The 21,092-nt window shown below is 40.3% G+C and overlaps 1 protein-coding gene across 1 annotated transcript in view; it reads right to left on the bottom strand.

Annotated features, from left to right (window-relative positions):
* Positions 1–16,892: 16,892 nt before the first annotated feature.
* The window catches only part of ctnnbip1 (catenin, beta interacting protein 1), a 29,368-nt gene continuing 25,168 nt past the window's right edge, over positions 16,893–21,092 (bottom strand). Inside the window, exon 4 of the mRNA XM_042492581.2 lies at positions 16,893–19,724. Coding sequence (XP_042348515.1) covers positions 19,666–19,724 — 59 coding nt within the window. The 3' untranslated portion in view covers positions 16,893–19,665. The remainder of the gene's footprint in view (positions 19,725–21,092) is intronic.

Below are 21,092 nucleotides of genomic sequence, written 5' to 3'. Positions count from 1 at the left end.
AGGGGCTCAAATTAGTGCGTTCACCCAGGTGTCGCATTTTCGTCACTGCTGATCAGGGCCGATTGGAGCTGGAGCTGATAAATAGACATGACTACTGCAGAGTCACTTGTCTTGGGAGTCAATGCCAGTTGCAACCTTTTCCAAAAAAAAAAGGCAGATGTTCGTTGGTGTTAATGGGTTAATGGGAAGGGAGCTCAAGAAGTAGTAGTGTGAATGTAAACTAAACTAAACAAAACAATGACAGTTCAACTGCATTTAAAACATACTTGCATAATGCCCACTCTATATAAGTGATAGTGTTAAATACCATCCAGTTTAAAATTTTAAACTTCAAATGAACATGTGGAACATTAGGGGTGGTTTCTATAAAGAGGTACTTCCATTAATCTCACAGAGCTGCGGTAAAGTCCGAAAAAACTGTTGGGAACCACTGCTGCAGACGTCAAATCTCTCTGCAAATCTTTCTCTCATTTTTTTATTAAACACTTGACTTACATTATACACCCACACACCGGATAAAGACATTAACACAGAAGCAGACCCAAGACACATTGCCCACCCATTTTAACAACCCCCAAGTTGAGACATGTCTGTGATTAAAATCTGCGTCCCTGTGTTTGTGTTTGGCAAAACCTGCTGTCCAGACAGCGGAAGTGAGCAGTCTGCTCCCTCATTACCCTTGAAGGAGGCTCATATGGCGAGTGGGTGATATTAAAGTGGAGGAGGTTAAAAATGGCTTGGAGCCAGTGTGTACTCCGTCGTCCCTGACCGAGTGTGCAGCACAGTTGAGAGCAGGCTGACCTGAAACTTGCCTGGACAACAGAAATCTGGTAAACAAATAATATCCGAGCAAAATCTAATACAGTACAAATCAGTTAAAAAAAAGACTTGGAAGATTAACTCAAGCTCTTCATTTTCTTTCAAGTATTATGTAAGCGTTAAATACAGATTTACCCAAATTTAAGACTTAAAAAGCAAAGTATTCCCCTCTTGGTGAGTTCAGTTAGGTCTAAAGATGAATATTTGTTCTCTCTCTGTTAAACAGCATCTGATCCCCTCCTATGAAATTAAGCTGGAGGTCAACTGACCTCTGGCCTGTGGTGGCGCTCACACTCATAAACACACTTAAATCTGGTGTTGTAACATTAAAGGAGTAAATCACACAGACGTATCAGGGTCTTAGCAGTCTGTTGGCGATATTGTGGCTCAGGACCCATTGCAGTGTTTCTGTCTTGCTCCCTAGCTGCTCGTAATTATGTTGTTAGCCTGCCGTTAACTGAGATCAGTGATTATTAACTGAACAGGTCAGCACCGCAGACGGGGAGGGATAAAAATCCCCCTGGTCAAACTCAGTTCATGATTCCCACTGGAAATGACTCTGAGCTCTGATAAAACATGACACAGGATCCTCAGGCTCGTCATTACGTGACTTTTTTTGGAGGTCGTTTAGCCCCTTTAAGAAAGTCTCCGGCTAAGCTTATCAGAATCAAAACATCAATGCTGCGTGATGCTTAGGAAGGTGGAAAGCTGCCCCTAATGCATCCATTAGGTTAATTATGTTCATTCATTTTGGATTCTGTTGAGCTTGTCCTTTTCTTTACAAAAGTCTGACTCTTACCCAAGTTAGACAGCTAGTGATGCACTTAAAGATTACACTGGGTGTCTTAATGCATCATGGGGAATTTGACTGACTGATTTGATTTGATAATTAAAGCTGGTGTAGGCAGAAATCTGCAAAAAATAGCAGAATTTGAAAATACACCCTCCTCTTGCAGCTCTCCCCTCTTTGTCCAAAGATCTTCCCACCAGATGACCATGGGCATATGCACGCACTTCATAAAGTTATCCATTGTTTTCAAAAAATTAATTAATTTAATCTTATTTCAGTGCAGAGCTGCATTCAGAGTATTTCTCAACCTCTCCTTGCACGGTGTCTCTCACTCTCCGTTTACCAGACTATAAATGAGACAAGGATTAACTAGCTAGCCACTGCACGGTCCCTCTGCCTCACTCCCTGCCTCTGGACTACCTCCTGCGGAAGAGAGCAGGCAGCACCTCAGGAGACGGACCTTTGTTCTGCAGCTGTAGCAGCTTCGATTTAGCCAGCACAGACATCCCAGCATGGGGCGGCACAGTGGGGCCGGCAGCCAGCAGCAGCGTCAAGTCTAAGTGGTATAACAGCAGCAACAGAAAGTGTGCTGGTTCGGCGAAGAATCAGGGCTGTCTGGCCCCTGGTGCTGGGGAGTTTCTGTGGCCCCTGACGGGGGCTCCTTCTCTCGAGCTGCTGCCTGCTCTCCTTTCAGCAGCGTGGCGGCAGGGGGTGAGGTAAAGGACGCACTGGGGTTTGAGGCTCCAGCTAACATTAGCTACATAAATACATGCACAGATAAGTCAAGCTAAGATTATAGCAATATATAGCTTGATTAGGAACGACGCTTCACTGATATTAACACTGATATTTTTAATTGTGGTTTTTGTCAGACTCTCTTTAGACTGTCCTAATTTTTTGGGTTGCTTTGCAGTGTAGGCAGTTTTTGCCTGTGCTGGAGTAGTAACTTTTTCTGCAGGACGTGCACACACATCCGCATTTGACAGAAACATCCAATAGAAATGCCCTCCCTCTGCAATGACCTGTGATTGGCTAAAATCTAGATTTTCTAAAGCTTGAGAAAAGAACCAAGAGGAGGTGCAGAAGTTTTCTTTCAGAACACTTGAATAACAGTTTACTCAAAGTTCATTAATTAATCCACAGACATCTAAGGCTCTTTCCAGTTTCCATATACTGTACACAGTTCATCGATCCTTTATGTGACTAATAAATAATGACATATTTATCATGAGGATCCCCCTGGTCAGCACCTCACTGTGTGTGCATTCTCAAAGTTATAAATTAATAGTATTTGTTGAATATAAGAAAAAATTCAACAATATTTGAATATTACAAATATTTGAGATATCACCCTGCAGCCTTATTCTTTCACATGGAGAGCAGCTCCATAATTGGAGCAAATGATCAGATCCAACATGTTAACATGGATGAAACGTGGAATTAAACCAATCCTGTTTTAGAGACACTGATAAATGAGGTCTTAGTCTCCATCAGTATGCAGTGTACGTTTAATATAATGCGTGTGTGAACTGGGTGAGGCAAACCACAGAATGTATTATTCAGCAATTACAGTACATCACTGGCACATGTCAACTCAGAACTCATTCAGTATATAAATACAATATGTGTGCATTCATATAGCAGGATAGAAAATGTACATGAATAAATCTCACGGTGCACGAGTGCTGCCGTTCCTGTGACCTCACGTGATACGGGATTTTTGCTGCGGCATGCTAATGTAGGATTAAGGTGTTACTCAGTTAAAGGGCCTTCTCTCTCCATCTCTCCCTCTCTGTGTTTCTCTCTTTCCACATGACCTTTTAATTATTGATTTTCAGCTCGCTAGGCCTCATCTCTCCTCTCATCTCTCTCCTTCTTCCCCTTTACTCGCTGCCGCTCCCCATCTTTTTATCTTTCTGGCCCGTTTTCTTTCAGCACAAAATCGCTACAACAGCCGCATGCACAAACACACACAGACACACACATCTTCTCTTCTTTTCTCTCCCATTTGCGTCTCCCTCCTCTGTTTTCTCCCTGACTTGTCTCCATATTAAAATTCGTAGCTGCTGGCCGCTAGCTGCAGTGTCAGCAGGGGGGGAATGGGAAGGTAATTCATACCCGGCTGTCACCCAGGCTGGAGGTGAACGAGCACACCTCTTCCCTGAGGAGACAACCAGAAATGAGCCCAGCAGAGGCGCTCAGAGGCATCAATAATCCAGCACTTCTGCCTGCACTAACGACAGCCTCGCACAGTCTCATTTAACACGGCATGCTCCTCGTGCTTCCATATTTGTACGGAAGGAGCTCTGATTGAGTTGAATGGGAGAGTCTCCCCTTAAAGAGCACGCCCCCGCAGTTAAAGGTGTGAATGAATAATATTATTTGGTCAAGACTGCATATTTCAATGTGCAGATAATGCAACAGCCCTCTTGATGAGATGCGATTGCTGCTCAGGGCTGTCAGTTTGTGAAAAGCCCCCGACGTGTTTACACCCATGAGAGGTTTGGGTATATATTTTCCATAGAGCGTCAGGCGGCCCTGTGGGATGCTACTGTAAATAGGCTGTCACTGCTCTCAGTGGGGCTCTGTTAGGAAACCTTGGAGCATACACACACACAGAAAAATACAGCTGCACTCTCGGCGACAAGTGCACAAACACTCAGATAAATGCACAGACAGACATGCACGAAGCCAAAACCTCTTTAGGGACGCTGAAAAATAAACTAGATTTTGGCATGCTGGCAAAAGTTTTTTTAAATTCTTAAAATTGGTTTTTGGAAAACATAAACCCCAAATCTGTTATTGGTTTTCAACTCTCAGAGGAGCTTACAAGTGGGATTAAAAACACTGTTTAGTGACAACATGCACACGTTAACACAAAATGCAAAACATAACCAAACAGACATTTACTGACAACAGCTACTACCCAACCTCTAATCCCCAGATTTCTAACCTTAACCCTAAAAAACTGTCACGGGGGGAGGTTGAGCACAATGCCCACATTTTGGCAGCTTCATAGGAACATAACTAACAAGCGTTCACGTCTGCCGGGCTGCTGCCAGGATACAGACACAGTTCAAAATAGGCATTTACGTACACCCACCCCCCAGAAATGGTTTCCAGCTCTGTTCCTCCTCTCTGCATCGCCCTCAGGATAATTCTGTCCGGGGTATTCTAGGAATCTGTCTCAGGATAAGATAATCCAGGGACAGCTGCTCTCTAATTTTAAGTGTAGGGCCTGCGGATATGGGTGTCACGGAGAACGCTGAGAGCCAGTGGATGTTAAAGTTGGTTAAAAATAATAAAAAGCTGCATGTTGCATGTGCAGGGCTGAAACTCATTTCACTGACTTCTCTGACATAATATTCTCAAGGGTTCCTGTGAAGAGGTCAGGACCTGATCTCAGAGCAGAGAGTGAACCTACAGTGAACTCCTGATTCACTGCAAGAATATCACCCATTGTTTCCATGGCAACTACACCTGCAGACAGATGAAGGAACCCACAGTGACACCTCAGAACCACCACCTCTGTATCGCGAGGGTGTGATTGAACGGCATGTGTGTGAGGTGATTGCCAAATGAGAATACATAGTTTATGCAGTATGTTAATACGTAAACACTTTTTTTTGTGTATAGTTGATTGTGCATATGACAAAGTGCAGATAATCAGCCGGTTAAATAGTCATATTTGCATCATCATCTGATGAAAGCAGGTGCTGCTGGTTAGAGCTGCTGCCGTGTCAGTCATCAATTACTGTGTTGCATAAGATCCAGTCAGTTCATTATTGTGCATCAGCATCTGCCTATTGATGTACTGAAATGCTTTGGCAGTGCTGGTTCTCCTTCATTCATGCCAATAAAGCTGTTGGGGATTAGTATTGACATACGCATTTGCAAATTCTGATGTGGAGGTTATACAGGGCGTCACAATGAGCCGCTCCAGAGGCTGGTGTGCAGTTTCCTGTGTGTCCCTGTGTCAGCCACCATGCTTTAAATGAGAAACTGTGGGCTGCTGCTTTGTGGGTGACCCTGATCTCTGGTGTGTGTGAGAGAGAGAGCAAACAGAAGGATATCAGCAAGAGCTCAAGAATAAGAACTGTATTTATGTCCAAAGTAGAGGCAGAAGTACTATGTGGTTCTTAAAGGATTACTGCGCTCTCTAAATGACCATTTGTAAATTAATTACTCACACAGAATTATGTTGAATACCTGAGGAAATCTCTTCCAGTAAATGAAGAATCCAAAACAAAAAATATCAGATATATCAAATATATTAAAATATCTGTTTACGAACTCACACACAACATGTACATTATAATCCAAACCTCATTTATCGAGTCGTATGCTCAGTACTTCCCAAACAGATAACCCTTTCTGACGGTGAACTGAACAGAAAGAGAAACTTATCTATGCTCTCAAAGCCAGACTACGTTTACAGAAACAGTCATTTTACCTCTATGAACACGAGAGCTGCCAGTCTACTGCTGCCTCAATCAGCTAGTTTGTGTTACTCTGTGACTTTGGTGAATCCAAAGTGACCCAGTAAAACACCAAAGCCCCACAGTAACACCAGCAAGCTAACTGATCGAGGCAGCAGTAGACCAGGAACTCCCGTGTTCAGTGAGGAAAAATGATTCAGTTAGTTTCCCCATCAGAAAGGTCTGTCTGTACGGCTGGATAAATGAGACTTAGATTATACTGCACAAATTGTGTGAAAGTTTGTAGACAGATGTTTTGAAAAGGTTTTGCTGTAGTAAAATGTGGCTGCCTTTGACTTCAATTCATCAGGGTTTTTTTTCTATTTTTGGATTATTTGTTCATCATGGAGGCATGCGTGAAAAACAATGGGTTTTTTTTTCATTAATTTAACATAACAAATGGTGAGTATCGGATATACAAACAGTTGTATTTCTTTACATTAGTGGTATAGTGTTACACACCTACAGGAGGCTGTAAAACACCTGTAGAGTATTATGCAGATAAATGTATCCTTGCAAAAAATACAACTGTTGTGACGCTAACATCTGTCAAATGTTGTGGATGCTGGGCATCGTTAATCGCTCGTCAACTATACATGCCTCTACATGTATAGTTAGATAGAGAAGAGGCAGTAGCCATAGCGACAGACTGTCGCAGTGATAGCGACAGCAAAATGCATCCCCTAAACCCTGTTTCATTGAAATTACTGTCAGTGGAGAGATTGGTTTCTCTCTCTCTTTATTAATGGATTTCTCTCGGGTTAATTATTATTCTCCATTAAAAGGAAAGCTTGTTTGTGGTCTTATGATACAAACAATCAGTATAGACAAACACATTAATGTGTTTACGTGGATTTCTCCTTTAATATGTCTGTTTGTGGCGCAGACACCAGCATCATATTGTGGCTTTATGAGTTTGAAGTAAAATCTCTGGACAGTCACAATGACTTCAGATGTATGGCTTAAATTTTGGCTAGTTCCATTAATTACTTCTTCCTTACCGACACTCTTAAGATTGCTTTGGCGCCTGGGCAGGGCAAGGTTGGTAATATTTTTTCACATCAGTCAGCATTATCTGCCCTGCCTGCGCAGTGAGCCAATAGTCACAATGTCAAAGGAGGCATTAAGTTCCTATAGGCTACCACCAGACTGTTGTAGTGATGTGATGGATATCCACTCTGCCAACTCCTACCGAGAACGCTGAGTCATTCTACGCATTCCCAGCATTCAGTGGGATGCTGCACCAGCTTCACCGCTCCAATTATTTATCTGGGGTCAAAGTCCCCAAATAGCCCAGCCACCAGCAAGTCACAAAACGCCTTATCCTGCATTCATCGTGTGTGTGAGGCTCTGAAATCGACTGATCATCCCAACATGTTAGAGTTTGAGCTGATGAAATCTAGTCACACAAATACACTAAGATTTATCTGCCTCTAAGAACATATCAAAGAGTTTATGTTTTCGGTTTACAGACTCCATCATCTGCTGAAGAGAAAACAGTGTAATAAATACAGCTTTGAACTTTACAGCTCGCAGTCTGTCCCATTAATCAATGTCAGGGCCGCTGCTGGCTGTGCATCTCTTTTCCCTCCCCAACCTCCTCAGGGAGGAATGTTATAACTTTAAGCCTCAGCTTTTTGAAATTCCACCCGCATTGGGTGAATCAAAATGAGAAAGTAAGTTTGGAGAATTATATCAGGTGGCTTTAATCTTAACTCACTCACTCTAGGGGACAATAAACATGAAAAAAAAAGAAGCTATCAGTTTTGAAAATGACAAAACTTTACTTAAATGACACATCAGACAAAGACTGAATTCCTATCGAGCTTTCATGTTTCAGACATTGCAGTTAGCTGCGGCACTTATGTTATTGTTGTAGTTGGATCTTCTCTAAACACTGTCTAAGTATATTCTGTTCCTGCAGCAACAGCAGTCACTCATGCTTATTTCAGTCAACATGATGCATACTTCAGGCCTGATGGCACTGCCAGAGTCTGTTTGTTATGACAGCCAGTTACAGGGCTGTCTTGTTATTTTGAGGCTGCAGCAGAAACTTGTGTCTTTATCCATGAATAGCAATTACATTTATAACATTTGGTGTGCTTATATTTGCACACAGAGTATATTCGTTAAGAAGAAACACGGATTTGTCTTTTCAGCACCTGTCAAATTAGATCAGAGGTTTTGCATATAGGAGCTTTAAGACATACGCATTTTATAGAAATCTACAGTTTAGATGTGGATGGATTACTAAACAGGCCAACTGTCCTTCACCTGCTAAATGTCACTTAAATCAACATGTATTGTCCACGAAGAGATTATTTAACACCACAAAGAGATGCAAAGGAACTACAAGGAGATACAAAATGACTGCAAAGAGTCACATATGACCAAGAAGACACAAATATGTCTCAGAGACACAAAATTAACTCAAAGAGACATAATACAACCAACAAAGACACAGATGCCTCAAAGGGACACAGCCTCAGAGAGACACGCAACAACGACAGAGATGCAAAGAGACGCAAAACGACCATGAAAAGACAACCCCACCCCCCCCTAAAAAAACAACAAAAAAAGACTTCCCCAAATATACCTCAGAGAGACACAAAGTGACCACAAACGAGATAAATAACTATCAAAAATAATTCAAACATACCTCAAATTGAGAGAAAATGACCTTATAGAAACACAAATATATCTCAAAGAGACACAAAATTACCTTAAAGAGACACATTATGACCAAAAACAGACACAGCAACCACAAGGAGATGCAAAGGAACTACAAAGAGACACTATATGACCAAACAACAACACAAATATACCTCAAAGAAACACAAAACAACCACAAGGCCACAAAAAATGAACTGGAAGAGAGACAAAACCTTAAAAAGATGAATGATACGACTCCACCACCGGGAGACTGAACACTTTGAATTCCTCCCACACTGATATCCTCTCTGCATGTGTCATATGCAAAAAACAGAGATGACATCTCCATGCACTTTGCCTACACACTGTATCATGTACAGGAAATAGATCTCACTCAGGGAAAGCGACAGAGTGGGAATCCTGGAGGTGGACAGGTATGTTGATCCTGAGAGTATATGGTGGAAATAAGCTTCTGTCAAAGCAATATCACAGCTAGAAAGAGCTCAAACAGATGGCTGGAGTCAGTACGCCTTCAGGGGAGCAGTGTGCCATAACAGTCAGGAAGGAGACAGCATGGAAGCTGCAAAAATTGTTGTTGGACCGGCCTCTTACAGCCAGTGGTTGATGCATTAGACATGGGTGTTTTAATCACAAAGGGAGATGTAACACAGGTGGTCCACAACCCACGACCCCACAGAAGCTAAACCAACACATGGCCCAGATTTGGAGCAACCAGGTGCTATAGCAGTCTGGTGCAGAATTGGAGAGATGCTTTTCATAGCTTGAAGGGTTTCATGTGAATGCAATAAAACCTGGGTGACAAAACAAACACCACACTGTGGGCTTAAAATGCCTTCAGAGGTATGCATCAGAAAGAGATTGAGGTTTGAGGCAGAAAGAAACAACAGCAGTGACAAGTCATTCCTCTACTGTCACAGTTACAGAGTGGTCACCTGCAGCCAAACGCTCAAACAACAAAGTGAGAATGTCATTTCTTCTTGTTGACCTCTGTTACGACCATTACTCAGTGTCCTGACCAGGGGTGTCAAACTCAGTTTATTTCAGGGGTTTATATATATATGTATATATATATATATATATATATATATATATATATATATATATATATATATTTTATAGTGCACCAGTTTTTTTTTTGTTTTTTTTTAGATTTTAAGTACTTTCAAAATAGAAATGTGAGACTTTTCCTTTGGAATATTTATAAATTGTCTGTATGTAGAAAGAAGACCTCAACTGGAATGTACCAGTCTATGTAAGGAATTAAAATTATTTAATTTTTACTTTGAGCAACTTCCAGCAAAAAAAAAAAAAATCATTGCTCTGAGATAACTCATTCGGACTCTAGTATTATTGACTTTTTTGAAATTACACATTTTGCAAAGTCATCTAGAGGCCCGGATTGGACTCTTTCAGACTGTTGTGGAAAACAGGAATTACCACACCAGTTTGCCCAAAGTATGTGCAAACACAAGACCAACAAATGTCATTTATTTTAAGAGATTAACAGATGAACTCAACAGAAAAGGGAAGCAAATAGGCATCAGGGTCTAAGAGGCCAAAATAACTAACAAAAACCTACTCTAACAAACAAATACAAACTCACTTGAGCTATAGAAACAAGTAAACGCACCCCGACAAACCACGAAACAGGAGAAAAAGCGATGCAAAAACAAAAGGGAGAGAACGTCAACAAGGCTTCCTTATCTTACCAACTCATCAGCGAGGAACAAGGGTAGGTCAAACCGATCAAACAGAGCACTTTTCTCTCAAAAACACTTACAGCATTAGCATTAAACAGCTCAGTGGCCAAAGGTAACAAACACTGGTGCTGGGGTTGATCTTATGCTCCACGGATGAGTGGAGGTGTGGGTGATTATCCACACAGGTGTGGGTGCTCCAGGACTCAGAGAGGGGTGTGGCAGTTGCCCAGGTCCACACCTTAAACTACCCTCTCCACAGAGTTAAATGGAAAACAGGCTGTGGCCATGGAGTCAGCATTGGGGGGCACCAGATCTGCTGGAGGGTCTACCCCACTCCAGTCAATATTAGGCTATATTAAGTCATCCTGTCTGATATAAAGTGTGGCAGACCTGAAAACAGTGAGAGGGAGAGACAGCTCTCCTCAAAAAAGACACCAAAGGAAAAGTCAATGGATGCATCAACCTCCTTAACTCCACTGACCTCCCACAGTCAACCATTACAAACTCAAGTTGTGCACCAAACACCGTGCACAGACACAACTTTTATGTAGTGAAGTTGAAGTTGAAATCTGATTGACCAGATGGGGGTTTAGGGTGTGGCTCTAAGTGACTTTTTTTGTACATCTTAGGATGTTACATGTGCTTTTTACATTTAGATGAAATGTACTTCTGTTGCTTTTGTAGTGGTGCTGCTGAGCTATTTTATGATACCCGAGCATGAGACCCGTAAAATATCAACTATGACGCCAGTTCTGACGAGTGTGTGAAGTACACAGTCAGAGTCTGGGACAGTATCACTCACCTGTCAATACACTATAAATAAATACATTCCTGCATATAGCTCTCACACGGTGCACAAGCAGACGCCTGATCATTGTTGTGTCAGTGGGATTACAGATCAGAGAGAGAGACAAACAAACAGAAAAGGCTGAGAGTCTGACGGAGATGTTTCCCCTCCGTGAAGACAGCTTTAGATGCTGCAAGTTGAAGGAACTGAGAGCAAATCTCATCTATTAGTCATGAGGTTTAGGGTGGACCAGAGTTTATCTGCACAGCTTTGTGAGTGATTGTGCAGCACTGCATTACACCACAGCAGGTACCCTCTCTGCATGCATCATGCCGCACCCTCCTCTTCTCTGGATCCCTCCTGGCTTTTTGCTTAATAAAGTTGAGTCATAAGGTGGGAGGGCGAGTCACCTCCCTCGCTCCTGGAGCTGCCACACGTTTTTTTTTTTTTGCTTTGAAGATGAAAGGTGGAGCTGATCACATTCATATGGCCTGTAAAGTTATATCCTTCCTCTCAAATTTATGGGGTGGAGTTATTTTAGCGCTGGGTCAGGAGAGTCATGTGGCTTCAAACTTTCTTTCTACAATAAAGGACTCCCTTCCAATTATGTTGATTTTAAACTTTGTCAAGATTTTAGAAGTACTCAGGTCAAAGGTGAAAGCACAAATGATCCCAGACGAATGTGAGTAGATACCGGAAATAAAGTTTTAAAATGTTTTATTTAATTTTGTTTAAATTATTTAGTTAGTACGTCTGTAAACATGATGCTTCCTGTCTGAAAATCATGTATTTCCAAACCATCAGCTTTTCATGAGCTGAGAAAGCTTTTTCTCAATGCATTTTTCATGACATGTATTATAAAATGATATTATTACTATAACTTTATTTATTCAACTCCTTTTATAGAGGTTCTCTTGTCAGAATTGGCGGATACTGCTATCAGTATTATTTATTTGTTAATTATTTTTTCTGTCCTGCTGTTTTACTGTCTGATGGGGTTTTGACAAATAAATTCCAACATGTGGATATTTTCCTTCCAATCATGTTTAAACAAGTGCTGCATGTTAAGGACACCAAAGCACCACAGAGATAAACCTTTTCCTGTGTACGCTCTTACAAACAAAGGGAAAAATTAATATAATACATGAGTGAAGAGACATAACAGAGTTGTGTAAATATTAATTAAGCACAAGTAACTTGCAGTAACTTGTGTGTTTTTAATGTGGTACTAGAAGGCACGACACAGAAATAAAACTCATTAAATTCTGGCAGCTAATCACGGCTACACCTTCAAGACCCATCTGTAGAGGGACTGACTGTCCCTCACAGAGACATCAGAGATCACTGAGTAATTTCTTTGTTTTCTGACTCCAATGTGCTGCTCTTATTATTGCTGGCAGATTGTATGTGTGCGTCGTTTTGGAAGGCTTAACAGCAAGCTTACGTTCACTTTTTGGTCATTCTCACCCTAGTATTTACTTGAATGAGCTCTTTTTTGTTTGTTTGTGTTTTATTTAATCAGCATTTATGTCAGTAGAACTGGAAACTGTAAATCGCCCGTACCTACACTCCACTCCACATTTAAAGTGGCCAAAAGCAAAAAATGAATGAGTCATTCTTCTGTTTCAAAATTTGGATCTGAAATTTAAATTGCAGTAATTCCAAATAATCGGTATAATAACTTGTCTGATATTTACACGCCTATTTATACCCAAAATTTCTAAATACACTGCTTATGTCTCTTGTTGTCATCCTCCTCTAAGCTCCAAAGCTCAGTCAGAAGTAGTGTATATATTTGCCAAAATTACAACTATTTGATAAATACAGAGCATACAAAAGGATATAGGAGACGTTGATTATGCTGCAGGAGTGATTTGGAAAGTTTTTATGGACATTTTGATACAAATTCAAACATCGGCACTTGTCTCTGTAAAGGCAACCCATTCGGCAGAATACATTTTGGCACTGTGTGTTTCTCCAAACTACTGATGTTACATTTTGTACATTTCGTATTTCCATAAACACTTGATCATGATCATGTATCTCTCTGTTGTTCTTGAACAGCTGTAGTCAGTCAGTGTGTGCACATTCAGCACAGAGCAACTACAGTATGCTGTCCAGGCACACACACACACACACACACACTGTTACATAACGTGATGTGATAGTGCTGGTGGCAGTTATCAGCTGGCTGGTGCTGTGTGCCGAGCTCTGGGTCTGATCTGTCTGACATCGGATAAACACAGCGTCGAGGCTCACGTGTACAGTGAGAGAGGGAGCTTATGTGGATGTGCTGCTCTCACATGCTGCACTCAGTCTACATTTCAGCCGGCAGAAGACACTCTGATGACGACCATTATTCCTCCTCCAAGAGCTTATGTTTGAAAGATAATTATATTGTCATGATAACTAACTTAGCAGGTCTTTCAAAACATCTGTTCTCTGGCAATGAAGACAACTTCAATCCACACAACAGTGGCGTTCATAAACGAAGCTTCGATGCATAGTTGTCATACCAGGAAGAAATACCACGAGTTAGAGACTGCATACTCAGCTGCAACTTGCTCTAGTGAGAAACTGAAGTTATAATATCAGTTAATGACAGCTACAGTCTAAAGTGGTGCATGAAAATGTGCCAACAGCTGGCATGTTATCCCCAGAGCTTGCTCCCTCTAAATCGCAGGATTTTTTTATGCATCTGTGTGAGGAGGCATGGGAACGGTGAACAGATGTTCATCATTAGCACAGCAGAAACATGCAGCCCCACGTCCCAACATGGTGACCAGACAGCACCCAATTTCAACATCTGCCTGAACACCTGACAGGAAAATGTATGAGGCTGTGGGTGGTTACTGGTAAAACGACAAGTAAATCTATAGTAGTTAACCCTTTGAAACGAGAGCAAATTGGCTTGATTTCTTTCAAAAACATAAAAAGGCAATAAGCCACATATAAGAAATGCCCCCCAAATGAGCATAAAATCATAAAAGGTACAATAAAAATCTGAAAATTAACAAAAATAAAAAACAACCCATAAAAACAAAACAAAATAGTTAAAAAAAACAACATTAGTAAAGTTCCTGAAAAATAATGCTCATTCTGTAAAATAATTTTAAATATATAATTAAAGTAATTATTTAGGGTTTTGACATTTTTCCCCCAGCCTTAAAAAAAGGCAATCTGTGGAACATTTCTTGCCAAGTTGCTCTTTGCCTGTCCCCATGTTTTCAAAAGAAAAAAAACTTTCTCAGGGTTTGAAAGTTATAATACTTTTGAAGGCGTCTGAACACAGAAAAATGATGTTGATCCAGGTTTTAAAGGGTTAAGATGTCACAAACCAGAGTCGTTCAACATAAGGCGTTTATCTGTTGCTGTCAGTCTGTGCAGTTGAAAGGTCAATGTAAAGTCTTTTAAAGTAATGTGCACGAGAACTAACATGTACATATGATCACTGCATAACAGTAAAATGATTAAACCTCTTTTTAAAAGAAACTCAAAATGCTAACTTCTAAAGCTGTTCTAAAGCTTTCGACCAGTTCGCACAGTCTTCATCAGCAAAACAGAGCTTGACATCCAACTGTAAAGTAAAGAAGTTCACATAAATTGAAAACTGTTTTGAGCTTCTGCAGAAAGGCTGTAGTATTTTATTCACAGCTTCTGCAGAAATTCTTAGAATTCATCACAACTGAGAAATCTCTGATATTTTTGCAAGCTCAAAACACACAAGTAAGTGGGCCTTTAGCTGCAAAATACTAGAGCTCTTGAGCTTTTGCAGCTAAATGACGACTAAAAGAAAAGGATAGAGATATGTTTGAAGGCCCCCGAAAAAGTGGTCCTTGAGTCGAAATTGTTTTGTCATCTGAAGTTTCCGACCATAAAGATTTCAGATGTAATCTAATATCAAGGCTTGTCTTTGTATACAAACTGCATCTTTCACTTATCAGACTGAACCAAAAACACCATTTTATTTCATACACAGAGATGATAAGAGAAACAAAGAAGCCAAAGTTTTACCCGTATTATGACTTTGATGCATGTTTTCTCCCCTGGATGCAGCGCATGAGACCTTATCTAGAGACAAGCAGCCACTCTGGACTGTAACAATCAGGAGCCTCATTGGAGGAAAATATTCTGCTCGTCCTATCTTACTTTTCAAAGATAGGAAAAATCCTATCTTTCTATTGCAAAGGCAATAGATATGAGATATGAGGCTGTGTGCCATCCTCATATCTCAGGCCTTCTATCTTAAGGTGAGAAATCCTAAACACAGGTTTAACAATAAATTTGACTTTTTAATTCAGCACTTGTCCTGTGATGCCTGCATCTTTGATTAGAGAGTAACAGCAGGCTCCTTGAAGCAGACAAGCCAAAATACACCCCTAACTAAGAGAAGTTACAGGCACTATTTGTTCTGAAGCAGGAGATAAAACCCAGCCTTCACAGGAAGTTTTTTTTATTTAATTTTTTTACGAGTTATCATACAGTTTAAGTAGCCTTTTAATCATTATACTTCCATGGTCATGTTTGTCCTCATCTGCATTGTCAATGCCATACAGACATTTTTGACAGTTTTTAAACAAGGTCTATTAGGGATATGCATAATTAGTCAACTAGTTGCTTCCCTCACTGATCGGCACCAGAAATACTTCTTAGTTAAACTTAGTCTCACAATACCCAAATGGAAACAGGAGGAGATTTGCCAGACAAGCAAGACTAACTTAAGGCTCTCTGATTAACAACTGCTCTCAGATTCACACACACTTGCTAGGCTGAACAATAGATGTGCTTTGGCTTATCCTAAGTTTTGTGTGGAGATGAGTTGGCACAATAAACAGTGATTGTTTGTTGGCCTTTATTTAGTGAGTTGTGGTGTTTTTTAAGATAGGGTTCAATGTTCATAATGCACACAAATTAGCAGCAACTTAAACATGATTTTCTTATTGAAAAATGGAATTACCAATCTCATATGGCTCAAACGTGTAACTTTTAAGATTTGTGATCAATTTTGACAGTTTTCTGAGTGTTTTCTTACTTTTAAACTTGTCGAGTTGTATAACATTAAGGTTCTGTTTAAACTTCATGGAAATTCGTTGTCGGGAACATCTCTAGGGTCTATGCTTAGGATTCCCAACTTAGACCTCTGAAGTTAGGGCGGTTCCGTGATAGCTATTGTATGCTTTCCTAAATGCAGTTAGGAAAACTAAGTCATGCTAAACAGAGATCATTTCAGTCTTTTCAAAAACACAAGTTTCTGTAATGAGGCCCCAGTTTTATCATCCCTGTGAGATCCAGTGTGTAGAACTCAGTTGCATCTAGTTGTGAGGTAGCAGAAGTGAAACTTCTCCTGTGTGCCACATGTGTAGAGCTACGGTGGCCAAAGCCAAATCGCAAACGGCCCTATCTAAAGCCAGTGCTTGGTTTGTCCATTCTGAGCTACTGTAGATACAACGTGGTGGACTCCATGGAAAAGGACCCGCTCCGTACATAGATACTCATTCTACGGTTAAGAAGCACAATTATTTTAAGGTCACTACAGACTGATGAAAACATAGTTATTAATATATCATATACCAATTTTGCCAATAGATGCCCAAAAATCCTACACAATGGACCTTTAAATCATTGAGAAATGATGGAAATGCGACTTCTCACTGTTTAAAATATCTTTAATGGTTCAGTTGGTATAGGATTTGGAAGCATTAAGTCAAGACATGGTCAGCAGCCATACAAAACAAAACCAACTAATCAATGTCGACTGAGAGGGAAATAAAATACAAAAGCAACACAAAAAAAGTCAAAAAAAAAAAAGAAAGAAAAAAAGACAATTAGGCAACGACAGGTCATCACAGTAAAAAGATACATCGATCCTAGTCAAACTCAACAGCATGCTGAAAATCAAAACCGGTTGCAAGTTCAACAATCATCACACACACTCAAACACACAGACATTCATCCACAACTTGAACGAAGGCTGCAGAACAACCCTGATAGGTAAAATGTACAGTAAGACGACTTTTAGAGAGAGAGAGAAAACAATGCATAGACAAATAAAGAATGTTTTAAAACAAAAGTAAACATAAAAAGACAAAATGTCTTTGTCATAGGCAGACAGCGTGATAGATCTGTTGGCTGATTACATCGCAATGATTGCTGAGGACATTCAAATAGAAGTTATTGCCAACAACAAATAATGGATAACGCTTTACCCATACAAAAAAAAATGATTTTTTTTTTCTGAAACATTTTAAAAGAGCTAGTAGCTTCCACAAACGTCAAGAATGTACAAACAATGGTCAATGTGCCAAGGCTTCAAAGATCCTCGGCTCCACGTGAATGAACATTATAAACCACGAGGCAGACATGCTTGGCTTCAAAACATTACGTTACAATTATTTTTAAGTTATACAAGTTAACAAACTGTACGTAAAACACATTAAATATTGAGCATGTCACTAGAAAAACATGTCGGTTGTTAACAAATATCCATTGGAGCTATTCCAGTTGAGTCAATTAACACAGAGAAGGTATTTTCTTAAATCTGTGAAGGAATAAAAATATGGTTACAAGGTTTTCTTTTATCCATTGGACCAAACATATAATCTCTGCGCTAAATATCAAAATGTATTTTTTGCAAATATCCCATTGATAATGGTGCAAGAGATACAGTACAGTCAGAAATAGCACAAAGCTCTGATGTTTGGCTTCACGTGTGTAGTCGCAGGTAGTTAAAAATTAGAGTTTGTGTGATTTTTAGTGTGAACAAAGGGGCAAACTGCCGATGGCGTTTAACGATGTACTGGTTCTCCATCTTTAACGATGCGTCTGAGGAAGTCAATTCAGTAAACAATAAATTACAACTACAGCTCGTCTCTTATCAATTTAAATCATCATGTTAATTTTATCTTACAGATAAAAAAACAACAAAATAACAATTGGCACAATCAATTCATTATTGTATTTTCCCCCAACTATCTGTACAATAAAAAAAGATTTTACATGTCACAATAACCCAAAACCAGTGTGTGTTTGGGGAGAATGTGTACACCTGTGTTTCATGTGACTACGCCTGCTAGTGTCTTTAATTCTTACACTCTCCTCAAGAGGAAAGCAGTGTTGCACTCTCGACAGCCTATGGTTCAAAATAAAGCAGCAGAAGAACAAGAGGGGCCTCAGTTATAAAACCGTGCACAGAGGAAGACCGCATGCACTCGGAAAAACCCTCAGCTTAACGCAGTCGATCGTGCCGCTAGCCTCGTCATCCTGCGCCGTGAACTCCCATAATCAAACATGAGTTAATGACAAATGTGTAAATACACACATCGACCAGCGTGACATACTTATATTTGTACGTGAACAAAGGGTCAGACAAGGAAAAATGACTGTAAGCATTTTGTTTGTCAGTATTTCCGGTTTGAGTGATAAGAGATAATCAGCAGCGGTGAGCACTGCGTGATGAGAAAGTCACATGATTCTAAAGCAAAAAACATCACGCCTACCAAAAACATGCTGTAGCTGCTTATTGATAAAGAAAAAAAGACCTGCAGTTGATTAGAGTGTCTGGGTTCAACCACTGACTTCCTGCTGCAAGAAAGTGATAAATAAACAGGCCAGCATTTGATATAAAGTTAAGTTGTCTTAGAAGTGATAATAATACGTTAGGGTTCATTTGACTACTTTGCCTTCACTTCCAGTAGACATGTCGACGCGCTTTGAAACATCCCAGCGTGGGAGATGGCGCGCCCGTTTTTCAAGCCTTTTTTTATACACATGAAGTGTCTATAAGTGAGGCCCCCTTGTGTGACAGAATACAAAAGCCTTTATAACATGACAGCTAAATCAAAAACAATTTTAGCCCCATTAGGGTAAGCAGAAATAATTAAAAAAAAAACTCTCCCCTAACACGATCGATCATCACACTCGCTGCTTGACCAAAACTATATTTCTCTTTGCTTCAATCAGCTGCTGACTGGTCACTTCCTCCAGTGACCACAGCAGATATGACACATAACACTGCCTAAAGTCTCAACACAGACGAAATAATACAAAACAAAACCAACCCACCCACAAAAAAAAAAAAAAAAGAAACTACATCTGATATTCATCCACACAATCTGTGAGTGTTTTCACTGACTGCCTTGTTGCTGAGGCTTCAACCCACAGTGAAGCACTTGAGTGCATCTCAGGTGACGGTGTGCCAGCTTGTGTGAGGAGGAGTCGGGGATGGAAGAGGCTGGGTGGGGGGGCAGCGAGGCAGCCACCTCCTGGTGTCTCTTCCCCTCCTCTTCGGTCCCTCCCGGCGCCCCTCCTCTCCTGAGCTCATCAGTGTCGTGTTTGTGGGAGTTTGGGTTGTTGTGGATCACGTGCGGGGCGGGATGGGGGCGGGGAGGGATGCAGTGGGGTGGAATAGGGGGCCCAGGGTCACTGTCGCCGATCCTCCGTCTCTGACCGTGAGAACGCCATCACCACGTCCTCTGCACCTGAGAACAAACAGCAGAATGTCAGGGAGGGCCTCCAAAACCAGTTTTATTCAAATGTCGAGCTCTTCTGCAACAGGAATGTGAGAAACATCATATATGGGTACAATCCCAATACACCCCCAACATTAAGCCCGTATCAATCGATCAAATTTGATTTACACAGCACCTTTCAGAAAAATCAAATGCCATTCAAAGTGCTTTACAGTTTAATTGAAAAAACAAAAACAACATATGAAATAAGCAAAAATGGATCTTAAAAAACAGAATAAGTAAAAACCATCAAATTTTGATAGAAGACACTACATAAAAGCAAGATTAAATAGAGAGGTTTGTAGTTCACGTTTAAAAAAAAACACCCCAATATTTTCAGCTCCTCTCAGGTCCTCCAGCTGTTCCAGCTGATGAAACCTTCAGTCGTGGCTTAAATCTGAAGGTGACGGCGCTTTTGCCATCAACGCCTCTCGGCTTTGGAACAACCTGCCGCAGTAGATGAGGCTCGCAGAATCGCTGACTTTGTTTAAGTCACTTCTAAAAAAGCCATTTTAAATTCTTGCCTTAAGGAGAATTTGTTCTGATATTGTCTTTTTATTGCAGTGCTTTTATTGCATTTTTATTTTGTGTTAATCGTAATGAATTTTGTCTTATTTTTGTTTGGCCTTAGTGTTTGGCTTTTTATTGTTCTATTGCCTTCGGGGTATTTTGATTTTGCTTCTGCGTTTGCTTTGTTTGTCAAAACACTTTGTAGCCTCTGTTTTTAAAGTTGCTATGTAAATTAAGTTGTTATTATTATTTATTAATTGAAAAGGTTTAGTATTACTGTTGATTTATTACAGGGGCCAAAATCGGATTTATAATATAAACTAAAAAATCCAGAAATGCTGAATGTGTGAGTTCTGGGCTGAAGACTTTTAATGTAAATGTGTCAAAAAGGGGAAATCAAAACATGGTGTAAGTCAATCTAAAAGGTGAATCTTATATCAGTTGATTTAATTACTGTGTCTGATGAGTTTATTAGTGTGAGATTCTGACAAATGAAGTGTTAACTTCTAGCACAGAAAAATAGATTTACTTTCATGACTAAGAGGAAATGTCTCTTTGCTTTGCATCAGTCCTCGGTGTGACCTGTAGTTGGCAGTTTTTCTATAGAGTGACCAAATACACCAAACATTTACTCTGAAAGATACACAAAAGAGATCTGCGTTCAGATGTAGTAAATGCAGGACAATCTAAAAGAAACCTGCATAAAAGCGTGGTGAAACATCAAACACAGATGCTTCATTGCCCACTGAGGGCTTTGGTGAGCATGAAAATGATGTGAATAAAATACTACAGCCTTTACAGACATCACATCTCAACCCGGCTGAACAG

Source organism: Plectropomus leopardus, chromosome 9, assembly GCF_026936395.1.
Source record: "Plectropomus leopardus strain MGB_pleo_1.0 chromosome 9, ASM2693639v1, whole genome shotgun sequence".
Lineage (NCBI taxonomy): Eukaryota > Metazoa > Chordata > Actinopteri > Perciformes > Serranidae > Plectropomus > Plectropomus leopardus.
Note: the sequence above shows the minus strand (reverse complement) of the source record. Positions and strands in the feature narration are given on the sequence as shown.